This window comes from Camelus dromedarius, chromosome 36, assembly GCF_036321535.1.
Source record: "Camelus dromedarius isolate mCamDro1 chromosome 36, mCamDro1.pat, whole genome shotgun sequence".
In the NCBI taxonomy this organism is placed as follows: Eukaryota; Metazoa; Chordata; class Mammalia; order Artiodactyla; family Camelidae; genus Camelus; species Camelus dromedarius.
This window is the reverse complement of record NC_087471.1, coordinates 1,748,679-1,762,929: the sequence shown is the minus strand read 5'-3', so window position 1 is coordinate 1,762,929 and position 14,251 is coordinate 1,748,679. Positions and strand designations below refer to the sequence as shown.

At 48.0% G+C, this 14,251-nt stretch overlaps 1 protein-coding gene across 5 annotated transcripts in view; it reads left to right on the top strand.

Annotated features, from left to right (window-relative positions):
* The window catches only part of DIRAS2 (DIRAS family GTPase 2), a 28,460-nt gene extending 14,556 nt beyond the window's left edge, over positions 1–13,904 (top strand). For 2 of the 5 annotated variants that reach the window (XM_064482435.1, XM_064482433.1), the window contains exons 2-3: positions 9,591–10,210; positions 10,531–13,904. In XM_064482435.1, coding sequence (XP_064338505.1) covers positions 9,627–10,210; positions 10,531–10,615 — 669 coding nt within the window. In that variant the 5' untranslated portion in view covers positions 9,591–9,626 and the 3' untranslated portion in view covers positions 10,616–13,904. Of the gene's footprint in view, positions 1–2,969; positions 3,971–7,600; positions 7,668–9,590 lie in introns of those variants that run through there. The other 3 variants (XM_064482434.1, XM_064482436.1, XM_031442289.2) reach the window with 3 other exon arrangements.
* Positions 13,905–14,251: the final 347 nt, after the last annotated feature.

The following is a 14,251-nucleotide window of genomic DNA, read 5'->3' as shown; positions in this document are numbered from 1 at the left end:
ACAGTAGTTTTAAATATGGGCTCTCACGTCCCAGCTTTAAAGGTGGAATTTGTTTAAAGGCAATAAAATTTAAATGTTGTCATAAAGACACATCTACTCGAGGAGAAAGCATGGCGGAGAACCAAGGTGAAGCTGAGCCGAGACAAGCTGTGTGAACTGCAGGAAATGCAGGTGCCTTTGATCTCACACTGTTGATGGGGCATTTTTGGCAGGACAGTACACTGAGTTATCTGGCTTTTCCAAATGCTTACAGCTGAATTTGTGTAATCTATTCTTTTTCTCCGGTTTCAACTATTTGTTTTTTGAAGCAGCCTTAATTCAGGGTATGATACAAGTAAAGATGGTGGTTTTCTCTGAGACGCTGCTTCTGTCTCATTCACGTGTATCTAATGTGTCTTCCAAAGGATACTTGAATTCAGGGGCGACTTTCTGTGACTCGGGAAATCCAAGTCCATCTTCCCTATTATGCAGGCCCTGGAGGCCTGGGATGCACCTCTGATAATTCTGCGCCCAGTTACATTGTGGAGGAGGCTTCCCCACACGTCCACCAAGTCTCTGGACACCAGCTGGATGTCCTGCAATTTGACGCAGTTCTGACACTGTCTGCCCAGAGATGGCATCGGACTGCACGGGCTGAGGGCCCACCTGCACGACTGCCGTCTGCTTCAGATGCCAGTCGCAAGTCCAGGTTGTTACCTGTGCTTGTGGCCAACTGGCTATAAATCAGAGGTTCCGAACCACAAGCCCCTCCTAAGATTGGATCAGTCTTCTGGAGAGGCTCACAGAACTCAGAAGAGCATTTTACTCCCCAGATGACTGGTTTATTACACAAGGATACAATTTAGGAACAGCCAGATGGAAGGGATGTGTAGGGAAAGTGTGGGGAAAGCCACGGAGACTCCACGCCCTCCTTGAGTGCTCCGTTCTCCCCGAGTCTCCGCGTGTTCACCAGCCTGGACACTCTCCTAATCCCGTCCTTTCAGGGTTTTTTTTTTTTTGGGGGGGGGGGCTTCATTACACAAGCACAATTGATTGACTCATTGGCCATTGGTGCCTGACTCAACCTCTAGGCTCTCTCCACCCCACTTCCCCTCCCAGGAGGTGGGAGGTGGGGCTGAAAGTTCCACCCCTCTGTTCTTGGCTGGTCAGTTACCCTGGCAACCGAACCCTCATCTTTGGGCACTTTCCAAAAGTCACTTTATTAACATCAACCCAGTTGTGGTGGAAAGGAGCTTGTTATGGGTAACAAGACCCTCATTCCACCTTTATGTCTCTGAAGCATTTTGGGGAACTGAGGGTAAGAGAGCAAATACTGTAACAAAGGATGCTCCTGTTGCTCTTACCTCTGCAGAAGTTCCACGGGGTTTGGGAGCTGTGAGCCCGAAACCGTGGACGAAGACCAAACATATCTGAGAGATGCACTTTGCTCATCTGGATGACCGAATATATATTTCTTATAAAGCAAATACTGCCCCTCTAGTCCGGTCTGCAGGGCGTCAGGTGTCTCACTTCGAGTTGTTACGACGCGTGTTTCTAGTTCGCGCCGCTCTGAGGGGCGCAGCTCGCTGCCTGGCCCCGATTCTGCCCGCGCTCGTCTGTCGGTGCGCGAGCTCCTCCGAAGTGCGAGGCGCCGCTGGGGCAGCTCGGCCCGCGGACGTTCGAGAACAGAAGAGCGGGGGGGGGGGGGGGCGTGCGCACCGGGGGGGGGGGCCGTGCGCAGCGCCGCTGTTCTCGGCCCGGGTGCCGCCGCCGCCGCCGCCGCCGCCGGACGGCCCGTGCGTGGGGAGCGCCCGTGCCCGCGGCCTGGCCCGGCCGGCTCGAGGCCCCTTCCCGGAGCAGCGGGCGGCGGCGGGCCGGGGGGCGCTTGCGGCGCCAGCCGCGTGGGAGGGACGGGCCGCGACGCGGGGCCGCCGCGCGGGTGTCGCGGCTCAGGGCGGGTGTCCCGGCTCAGCGCGGGGCCGAAACGCGGCGCGGGGCTGCTCTCCGCCTTCCCGAGAGGAGAACGTGCTTTTCTGCAGAAGGAAGACTCCAAGTGCAAGAGGTTTATCGGCAATGTAAAGGAAACGGCTTTAGAGAAATACAGAATAGGGACGCTTGGCCCATCATCCAGCAGGAATGTTAGAAAGAGAGAAAAGAGAGAGGGACTGGGGTAGTGTGATAAAAAAATGAACATTTCCCAAGCTGCGGAGTGGGCTAGGTTGTTAACCAGCCCCCTCCCCTGACCAAAAAAAAAAAAACAACCCACAATTAAAAAGCAGTTTTATATATATATATAACATATATAAATATGTATATAAAATATACATTATATATTTTTACAATTTATATATATATACAATATATATTTCTATACATATTTATATTTATAAATAAATAATATATTTAAATATATTATTTAAATAATAAACATGTTATATATAATATAAATGTATATATACATAATATATAAATGTGTACTATATATAAATATATGTAATATTTATATATTATATGTTATATGAAAATTATAAATATATAAAAATATTTAATACAAATATATACTTATATATAATATATAAATATATAAATATATAAGTATATAAATACAAGTATATATTTATATATTATATATACTTTATACTTTATATATTTATATATTATATATACTTTATATGTAAATATATATAATATATAAATAATATATAATATATAAATATATATAATATATAAACATAAATATAATTATATATACTTATATATAATATATACATATATATTATATGTGTATTTATATTTTATATATCTTATATTTTTGTGTATGTTTAGATATATCTCTCTCTCGGTGAAATGTCATAACTCTCAGAATAAAAAGAATATTCTAACCCTACCAAAGACAAGGGGAAAACCTAACACAACGAAAAGTGTCCCCCGACCTTGGATTTCATGTCAGTAACCCTGGATGGTAAAGTTAAAATTAAATAATTTTAAAAATCTGATGAAAGTAGGATTTGAACTTAATTTGGCTGCAGAACTTCATCAGTCGAGACGGCGTTAGCTCAGAAGTTTCAGTGCCTTCTAAAAGAATTCATCAGTAATGTTTATAGCAAAACATAAAATGGATCCAAGGAAGGTGGTAATATTTCAATAAACTGAAGTACAGAAATTGGCACCCGAGAGTTACTTAGGCAAAAAAACAAACAAATATAAAAGCTAGAAGAAGTAAGACCTCAATACCGCTGACACAGAAGATTAAGCCTCCGTCAGCAACGCTGGATGACAACGACCCTTCCCTCCCAGTGGGTCCAGTCTCACTACCTTCTTCTGCAGGGAAGAGTCTGTACAGAGTCCTTTTAACGCTCTTTATTAGTAGGGTTTCGAAACAACCTGCAGAAGAACCACAGAGGACAATTTAAATTTTGGAACAAATTGTAAATATTATATATGGAAAACTGAAATACTGGTATGTGCTTTAAAAGTAGAGTACAACTAAGCAAGTTAGGCAGTGGAGGAAGGTCCTGGTGCTAATTTCATAGATAGATGGGGCCCAAAGTCAGTAAGTCGAGATGTTAATATCTATTATTCAAGCAATGGATGCATTATTTAAAGTTCCATGGCGAACACCAGGAAATGGCTGCTGACTGTCCGGTCTTTTGAACAGCGGTTATTTCTGGAAAGAGACTAGGGCGGCCGAAGGAAGGGATCTGGGTGTGGATAAAAGAGTGCTTTATTATCTTTATTTTATTTTTTAAACCAAGTGCATGTGTTGTATCATTTTTCATTTTTTTGTTTTTAAAGTTTTTAAGCTGAGACAACAGGAGCGGCTGGGGTTGGTCTGGGCCAGTTTCATCGGGGCTCCGTGTGGCGTCACCCACCCCTTCTCCTCTCCTTGAAGTCCAGCCGGCCGTGTGTGCATCCTGAATCCCGGTGGCTCCTGTGTTCACATAGCCATCACCAGACTCGTCCAGATCACATAAACTTGAAAAGCGTTTGGGTTAGCATCTATTATAGTTATGAAATTTAGAAATGCTTAATTTATAAATGCTGGATTTTAAGCCAATTAGAGCTTTTTACAAATTAAATTTGGTAGTTGCATCTGAAGGCAGAAAAATACCGTATCTATAACATGTGTCTTAACCCTTATGATATCTTTTGCCAGTTGTCCCTTCTCGTTTTCTTAATCCCTGAATTTCCTTAAGGAGAAATCTAGTCTTCTTGTCTTTCTAGCCGTCTCATCAATTCCTATTGTGAACGAAAAATATTGCAAATCATATCAGTAAAGAAAGAATGCTGAAGCCATCAAGTCATCAGTGACTGCTGCCAGCCCCCAGTGAAGACCAGCCTGCAGCCTGGCCTCTGCAGCCACTCACAGTGGTGCCCTCTGAGGGGACTCAGAATAAGAAAGGACAGGACACTGGCCCTAGATAGCTAGGTGCTTGTCAAAGGAATGAATTCAGTGAGCCCAAATGTTTGCTTCCTCCCATACATAGAAAAGCGCTAAATTCTTGAACTTGAGATGCCCGGTTTTCTTTAGATAACAAGCAATCTTTTATTGTTCCAACTACCTGGTCTTTGCTGTAAAGCTCCTATATATCCTAGCTCCTCCCCTGTTTCTTCAGAGCAGTCCCTCAGAGCCATCTGAGGGGCTGTCATCCCGGCTCAAGTCCTCCCGCCAAATGAAACATAACTCTCAACTTTTAGGCTGCACATCATTTCAGTCGACACCATCACGCTCCTACCCGCTGCAAAATGACTTTGACTCCCTTCCTACCCCCCGTTATGCCACTTAGCTGAAACTCTGCCAGTCTTCATCTACTTCTGTGTGGCTGAACCACACTGACTCCATTTTTTGTCAGCTCCATCTCCTCCCCTTTCTGCCTGACCAAGGCCTAGCCTACCCACACGGAACGCTCCCACGCCAGATAAGTTCCCTATCAGCTCATACCCTTGCCTTCATTCTGATATGAAGTCTGGAAGAATGCCTTTTGCTGGCATGGATGTTCGATGGTCCTCGAGGAATAATGGTTGTAAGACCCCCCGGGGCGAGAACACACCCCACTTCTTGTTGGCGAGGACATGCGGCTTCTCCCTGAGTGGTCCGATTCTGTGTTTCCCTTTGGCCCCTTTCAATTCCCCTGTACCCCTCCCAGCAGGGTGGGGTGCAGCTGTGAACGCTTCTGGATTGCCGCCTGCCTGACCCAACCCGTATGTAAGTTACCCGCAATAAACCATAATTGTACTTTTTGGAGTTTCCCTGTTTTGTTTTTCAGTCTCAAATTTCCTTCTCAGTTCAGGGCGGTATTATTCAATATCCCTGTCATTGAACAACTTCCCACTACTCTCCAAAATCAAAGCCTTACTTTCTTGATCTGTTACACTTGATCTCTTGTCAATGGTATTCCTTTAACTGGGGTCTGGGAATGAATTCTATTAAGATTTCCCAGTTTTTAATTATAATTTGGGATTTTATTTTCATGATAATTTAGAAAGAATAAAATCATTCAGAATAATCTGTATTTTGTTTTAACATAATTGGGTGCTGAATTTTGTCAAGTTTTTGTATCTATCGAGATATGTTTTTTGCCTTTTATTGATATGGTGTGTTGTATTAATTTTGGGGTGTTAAACCAACCATGCATGCTGGCATAAATCCTACTTGGTTATGATGTATAATCCTTCCTGTATATTGATGGATTTAATTTGCTAGTATTTTGTTGAAGATTTTTATGGATACTGGTCTGTTGTTTTCTCATGACATTTTTGCCTCGTATTGGTCAGGGTAATACTGGCTTCAGAAAGAGTAGGAAGTGATCTCTCTTATTAAATTTTTTCGGAAAACTCTGTGAAGGATTGGTATTAATTCTTCTTTAAATGTTTGCTGGAATTCACCAGTGGAGCCATCTGGACCTGGGCTTTTCTCTGTAGATGGCTTTTTGATTACTATCCTGTTAAAGGTCTATTTATATTTTTTATTTCTTCTGGAGTCAGCTTTGGCAGTTTGTGTCTGCTTCATCTAGGTTATGTAACTTGTTGGCGTACAGTTGGCCATGCCCTTATAATCTTTATTTCTGCAAGGTCAGCAGTTATGTTTCCTCTTTCATTCTTGATTTTAATAATTTAAGGTTTCCCACTTTTTGTTCAGTCTAGCAAAAGATAAATTTTGTTGATATTTTCAAAGAACAAAATTTTGGTTCTATTAATTTTTTTTCTATTGGTTTCTACCCTTTATTACGTTCCATTGTGATCTTTGTTTCATTTTGCTTCCTTTGGGTTCAATTGCTCTTTTAAAGTGGAAGATTAGGTTCCTGATTTGAGATCTTTATTCTTATTTAATGTAGGTGTTTATAACTAATTTCCTTCTAAACACCACTTTACCTGAATCCTCTCAAATTTTTTTTGACATTGTCATTGTCTCTTGAGCTTTTCTGTCCTCACTGCTCTTTTGTGGATCCCCTCCACTTTCTTCCCAGTTCTTACTGAAAATAGAGAGCTTTGCTTGGTCCTGTATAATCTTACTAAATCCAGAACAGCTCAGTGGGGAAAGTGGTGTCAGTCTCCTCACTTCCTAGGTCTGGCAACTCAGGTGCACAAAGTTTATGCAAGGAACTTGCCACGTCTTGCTAGCGCACATCAGATTTGGCAATTGATCTTTTTTTCAGGCTATGTGCCTTCTCTCAGGGAGATGTTTATTTATTATACTATTATTTATGTATGGGTGGTAACCACATGTTTCTCACTCAAGTAGATCTCTCTTCTGAGCTTTCAAACTAAAACCCAGTCACTTCTCTGGTGTTTTCAAACCAAAACCCAGATAGCTCCACCAGTGTGTCCTACAAAACTGACCCAATCACAGCTCCCTGCTCCTCACCATCCATCACTTTTTTTTCCAAACTCATTTCTCTATTCAGCCTTTTATGCTGATGAAAGGCGCCACCACTCACCTGCTGTCCTCGCTCTGCCCCCAGATGCCGACTGACACCAGCTCTGTACCACGGCATGAACGTGGGATCTCTTCCTGCCCTTGTGCCTCTGCAAGAAGGCCTTTCATTGCTTCCCCATCTTCACCCAGCCCCCTGGGACATCTTTCCCGAGGGCCCCAGACAGAACTTGACGCCCCACCAGGGTCTCCTCCTGCCTTGTTTACGACTTTACCCTCAGCGTCTGCTCGGTGGGGTGTACTGTATCCTTTCCTGTGCCCATCTGCCTTCTACTGCTGTGAGCTTCCACTGGGTAAGCACCGAGCTTGAATATTATGTAGAGGGGTTTTTATAGATGCTTGTAAACTGAATGAGTGATGTGTATAGTTTGCAGGCTGGGGAAGACCTGTTGAGGGTCAGTACGGAGTTCTTGCCCCAGACTTGCCTCGTACATCACACTGAGCTTTACTGCTTTCACCTGGCTGTCTCCTCTGTGGCTTCCGGGGTCCCGCTCCCATGCCACCTCCTCAGGGAAGCCACTCTTGGTACCTCAGGTTTGGTTAGGTCCCTTCATGCCTCTAATATTCGGCACTGCCGTGATGCAATTTGCTAACTATTTAAAGTATCCTTCCATGCCTGCCTGGTCCACCCGATCCTCATGAGCTGCACAAGGAGAGAGCCCCTGCCTGAGGTCTGTCCTCTGCGCGTGGGTTTGCTGGCTGCTTGCCCGGAGCCTGGCCTTCGGAGGAAGCTCCGTAGACGGTTCTTGGGCAAGTGAGTAACAGTAGCTTGTGAAGTCTTTTCACGTTTAGTGTTTGCTTTCTGTCTTGTCGGTTGCCCTGTTAACAATGGAGATGCCTTAGCGTGGCCGACAACATAGTCACCAAACGCGGAACGAGTGTGAGCTGAAGACTCAGAGCTCCCATTGAGATCTGGGGATGGAGAGCCTTTTAGGACGTGTCCCCTTCTGGCTAGAAACTTACAGTCGAGCCTGGAACGAAATACCCACAACACAAGGCGAGGCTGAGCCAGGATGCTGCTTTCCAAGCGCAAAGAGCAGCTCATGCTGAGGCTGCAGAGAGACGTTCTCAAGCCCGATTCTGCAGACAATTGCATTTTTTAAAATACAGAACAATCTGTCACAGTACTGTACTCGTGAATGTATCATAATGATCTCATGAACATTTAATAGGCTGATTAAAACTCCTAATCGGTCTTTCTCTCAGCCTTTTGCTGTTAATGCATTCCCGGGTATCTTTCTAGATTTTCTCTTAGCATGGATATTTCTTTAATTCCTTGATAGATTAGGGATTCCAAAGGGCACACAAGGACAGCTGAGTGCTTAACTGAGCAAGTGTGTGGAGGCAAATGTCCGTGGCAAACTCAGAAAGAAACCAGGAGATGGGGTGTCACAGTCTGGGGCTTTGAGCCGATGCTCTGTCAGTAGTTACCCACCTCACACCCCCATTTCCGTCCACAGCTAATTATGTTTAATTTTTACTGGCATCTGAAAATGACTTGGAGCAATGCCTTTTATGGCCCTCAGTTACTCTACGATTAGAAAAATAAAAGTCAGCCCAGTGGGTGCCCGGAGGAAACGGGCTCTCTCCTTCCCGTCACCATCTTATTTGTCCACTTTGGTTACAAAGAAATTTGGACGCTGCTGGAGTCCCGTTTTTGCATGTTCTGTGTCCTTGCTCACCAAAGGAGCGGCAGGATGAAAGCTACTGGATGACCTGTGTGTGAGGACAATCCACTTACCCCTTGGACAAGGGGTCATGTTTGTGAGGAAGGGAAACTCTCATTCTGCTTCATCTCAATGGCCATGAGTAGTGGTTTATCCTGCTGTCTTAGTAATACTTCTTATAATTCTTAAGAATAAAGCACCTACAAGCACGTTAATTTTGATGGATGCAAGGACCCTCCGATCTTCTCGCTCAGCCGTCAGCTCTGGCTGGGTCACGAGACGGTCCGCACCGCGGCCTGCGCGGCGCCCGGGCCCCCGCGGCCAGCGCCCTGTCCGGCCCGCCGTGGGACCGCCGTGGGCGGCAGGGGCCCTGCCGCCCGCACCCCCCCCCCCGCCTCCCCCTCACGGGCTGGGTGACGCCGGGGGACCTGACGCCCCCCGATTCCTCCTGCGTCTCCAGGGTCTTCGTTGTGCAGGAGGGACAGGGACCCCAGGTCTGCAAGGCGGTGAGGATTTCATGAGTTAATAGAAACACTGCATATTGATCACATCCTCCTTCTCTTTAATTCCCTCCCCAGAATTGTGAAAAATGACACACCGTGACCAGTACACGGGGTGTTCCAGGTTAAGCAGCAAAGATACGCTGGCTACACGTGTGTGTTGGCTGGGTTGGGGGGGTGATTCCCGCCCCCCACCCCGCTTCCCGGACGCCGCCTCCTTTCGGGGCGCGGGGTCATGTGCGAGCGCAGCTGCTCAGAACCGCGGTCCCACCAGGGGAAGCGGACGGGCTCCCCTTAGCCGCTCAGCAACTCGACAGTCCTGTTGCAAACTGAGGATTGACTGCAATGGCTGGAGTTAGAATCACAGAATTTTTAAATGAAATTGGGAAAGTGAAAGCAGACTTTATCATGTCCAGCTTTTCTTTGTAAGCTATTAAGGGGCTAAAACGGAATCTTTTTTCTAAATTTTTTTTTTAACTAATTCTCTCGAACGTCTGGTTCCTTTGCTAGGTGCTTCCTAGTTGATAGTTGGAGCCCTCGAGCAACATGCCGGAACAAAGCAACGATTACCGGGTGGCCGTGTTCGGGGCAGGTGGTGTCGGCAAGAGCTCCCTGGTCTTGCGGTTCGTGAAAGGCACGTTCCGGGAGAGCTACATCCCCACCGTGGAAGACACCTACCGGCAGGTCATCAGCTGTGACAAGAGCATCTGCACCCTGCAGATCACGGACACCACGGGCAGCCACCAGTTCCCCGCCATGCAGCGGCTGTCCATCTCCAAGGGGCACGCCTTCATCCTGGTCTACTCCATCACCAGCCGGCAGTCCTTGGAGGAGCTCAAACCCATCTACGAACAGATCTGCGAGATCAAAGGGGACGTGGAAAGCATCCCCATCATGCTGGTGGGGAACAAGTGTGACGAGAGCCCCAGCCGCGAGGTGGAGAGCGGCGAGGCCGAGGCGCTGGCCCGCAAGTGGAAGTGCGCCTTCATGGAGACGTCGGCCAAGCTCAACCACAACGTGAAGGAGCTCTTCCAGGAGCTGCTCAACCTGGAGAAGCGCAGGACCGTGAGCCTACAGATCGACGGGAAAAAGAGCAAGCAGCAGAAAAGGAAAGAGAAACTCAAGGGCAAGTGCGTGGTCATGTGAACGCCCCCCCCCCCCCGTGGGAGCAGCCCGTGTGTGTCCCCCTCGCCTCCCCTCCCCCTCCCCCGTGAAGCCCACCGTCGTCAGGGTAGCATGTCCGACGCCCACGTGTTAAATATTGCATTTTGACCGAGACGTGCACTGCTGTCCTAAGAGGGCACTTCACTCCCACCACCAGTAAGCAACCCACTCCCCCCATCCGGAATCAGGGAATCTGCCAGATGCTTAAAATGAAAAGCACCGTGTGGGGCTTGGCAGGGAGCTGAGAGGGGTGCCAGCCATTGCTGAAGGCATCCTTCGCCCTCAGGAGGCCGCCGGGCTGGTGCCCACGGAGGCAGCAACGTGTGCTGAGAGGAGGAACTACCATCCACGTGCATGTGAGAGCATGTTAACCCAGAGCTGCAGGCGCCACCCCCAGACCAGGCATTCCCCCAGCTCCGAAGCCAGTGACATCCTCGGGGGAGGGGAGGGGAGGGGCGCGGAGGGCAGGGAAGAGGTGAGAAGACCAGGTCCCGGCTGTTCCCTCCCGTGGTCCTTTGACTGTATTACAGGTAACACGGCTTCTCTCCCCCAAAAGGGTGTTTGCTGTCAATTCCCAGCTGACCTGTGAGCCTGGCTGCTCTGAGGGGGTGCCCTCACCTCACCAAGCCTAGTTAGCAGGTACCCTTGTAACCTTTTAGAGTATTTATTTTCACGTACGACGAGGAGTGCACTCAGAGTGCGCTTTCTGTCTGAATTGTTGGAAGATGCCGTGACAACACTGAAACATCGCAGTGACACTCCGGTGTGTTACAACTTTGAGAGTTTCAGAAATGTGAATGTTTCCTTCTTTTGACCCATGAGGACTGTGACTTCTTCTAGCCCTCAGATTTTAAATAAAAACAATGAAAGTGGCTATTTTTAGACAATTTTTTTTCCCTCCAGCATGATTTTCTTCTTTTAAATAACTCAATCTGTATCCAGCTGGGTAACGGCCGATAATGGCCAGTATCCGAACACCAGAAGCACATCCGTGTTCTAACAGACACGGACCTGTCTACGCCATACTTTGAACCTTAATGAAATACTTTGAGACAGAAGTTGTTCACTGTGTTTTTGATGATCTGTCCGTAACCAGTGTCTTCCCAGAAAATGAAGACGCGTTCAAGTAAGAGATGATCTCGCCCGTTTCATTAGACGCGTCTTCTCAGAGCGGCTCAGCGCGGTGTTCACTCTGGAAACAGTTCTTTAACCCTTCAAGCCGAGTTCCGGCTGCTGCAGGTGCCGGCGTGCCGGGTGGCGGCGGGGTGGACGGGGCACAGCCCGGTCGGCTTACTGCTCTGCCATCAGTGAGTCTGGGTGGCTCTGCTTCCCTTCCCCCCGAACTCCCCCTGACAGAGCCTGTACGTTCTCCTGTTTGTTCCGCTCCACACGCCAGGCTGGCCTGGCCTCTGCAGTGTTCCTTTCCTCGATCCTTCCTGTCCCTGCCTGGCAGGCAGAGGAAGTGAAGGCGGCCCTTAAGTTTGTGCCCGGGAGCCTCCTGGCTGGTGGGGAGCAGTGCCAGCTCAGGCAGAGCGGTGACGGTCAAGTCCAGGGCGCTCGCACACGGCCCCCTCTCCTGCACCTGCTGCGTCTTCCCTGCCCCTCCAGAGCAGGGCTGTCGCAGTGACTGCTGGACGGCTCAGGACGGATCCTCCAGGAACCCTTTCTGGTTATGTAACCGAGTCCAAACTCGTTCTGCTCGCCGCATGACAGGCCAATAAATCGGGAGACGAGGTGTTGGGGCAAAGAACAGCGACTTTATTCGGAAAGCCGGCAGACCCAGAGGACGGCAGACTAACGTCTTGGAGAACCATCCCCCTCAAGTCAGAATTCAGGCTCCTTTTATACAAAAAACAGGGAAGGGGCTGTGGTTGGTTGTTGCAAACTTCTTGCTGCAGGAGTCCTTTGTTCCTGCAGCCGTCCACGTGGGCCAGGCCATGGTGCCCCTGCAAACCTCCAACAAAACAAAGGTTATTCTCTGCCACAGCTGGATGTTCTTGCCTTCGTCTCATCCCGTCTGCTCTACCTGTAACTCACCCTTGTGATGTGTTTGGTGTGTGGGAGGTGCTCTGAGAACCCCTGGCCCCACCGTCTCCCCACTGCCTTGGCCTCCTAGAGGGAACCCGGCAGGGAGGGTGCGGAAGTGGCCTGGGTGCCAGCGGGGGTCCAGGGAGCCCAGAACACCGCATCCAGAACCGAGTCCATTGTCAGGTCCTAAGACGCACCCTCTGACCGGCTCCTTCTCTTCCAAGTGGCTGTTTCACAGCCTTCGCAGTGAGGGCTCAGTGGTAGGTTTTCTTGAATACATGTTTTTCAACTTGCCCCTATTTCTTTTTCTTTCCCCTCTTTCTATTTGTATCCTCAGAACAATGTCATCAGTTTGTCATTTGGATCTGGGTTAAGTGGAAGCAGAAACAGGCCTTTGTGGCCAAGATGGATTCGACTGGTCTCAGGTGGGTCCTTTGCTAACCGTAAAATGTGGCCTCTGCCATGGGCCGCAGTGTCCAAAAGGCCCCCCGCGTGAGGTCCCCCTGCCCTGTTCCTTTCCTCCCGACGCGAGTCAGAAATTCCCAGAGCCCTCCCAAGTCGGCGCCTACGTTTTTAAGTGTTTACAGCCTCATCAGTGCGAGAAGCTTGTAATGATTGAAAATCTGATCTCATTCAGGACACGATTTGTTCCTCTGGCTGTTGCCTGTGAGTTTATAGGAAGGTTATTGATGCCTGAATCAATGGTCTTTGTTCTGAGATCTCCTTTTGATGAACTGCACTTAAGGGTAGAGATGATCTCAAAATTATCTTCTAGGAGCGCCCCCCCCCCAGTGGACTGAGGGCTTGTGGTGTTAGTTCCACTAAACCAGATGGTTTTAGCACTTAGGTGGCCCCATCCCCGAGCGAGTGGTCGTGGTTCTTGAGAACACGTCCTGGGTTGCGTATGATGACGGAAGATTTTGACCTGGCTGCAGCGAGTCACAAAACTCCAAATACTGCTTTGAGGGTGGCACTCTGGGAATAAGCTTGGGGCCCCGTGAGTCCCCTACTGTCCCTGCCAGTCCCCCTTCCACCTGGTGACAAGCCATGGGCGTGCCCTGGGCATGCATGCAATACAGCAAGACCAACACAAGAGCAATATTGAATTGTTCACTAGATCTTAAATTGTATATATTATAACATTATATATATATATAATTTATCCTCCTGCATTTTGGAAGTTTAAACTAGTACACTGTACAGATCTGTAAGCTAGTGTATTTGTTTTGCCGTTTGTAATACTTAAGAAATGCTCATTCTTTATAGAACAGAAGTATTAAAATAAATGCTCTGTGATATATCTTTTTGTTTGTTTGTTTTCCCTCAAAATTTGTAATGTGTGGCTCCTTTGTAAGCTCTCTGGAAATATCCATAACTCAACGGGACACATGTAAACCCTCGAAACTGCATCCTGGAACTCAGTGCCCCACAAGGGCAACGTGCGGACGGAGCACTTAGAGAGCATGACTTTTATACGTGCGGGACAGCGATGTGTACATTTATACTGAAGGTGTGTTTCCTGTTACAATCCCATGGTCTATTTTCTTTACAGTTACAAAGTTCACTCTTGCCTACAAGTTTCTAGTTGCCAGCGCTATTCCGAAAAGAATAGCATATTGAAATAAAGCTTCCGTTCTGACACGTGGCTGCAAGGCGGTGATATTTCTTGCTCTTTGGGGCAGAGCAGGTGGGGGAGGGTCCTGACCCAGGTTTCCCACAGTGGCTTCCATAGGCCTGTGGACCAGGTAGGAGGCCGTGAGGCTCTGCGGGTCCAGGGCTGGCAGCAGCAGCTGTCCTGCCGGCTTCTGAGCAAATGAGGACGTTTTCCCGCTGGTTCCTGCCCCTGGGCTGACAGGATGCTCCAGGGAGGGGAAGGGGAGAGGCAAGGAATGGGGGCAGGGTCTTCCTTGGCTTAGAATAGGAGTGAAATGAAAAAAAAAAACACAAATAAAAAACCCCAAGAATTCCTTTTTCCCCCC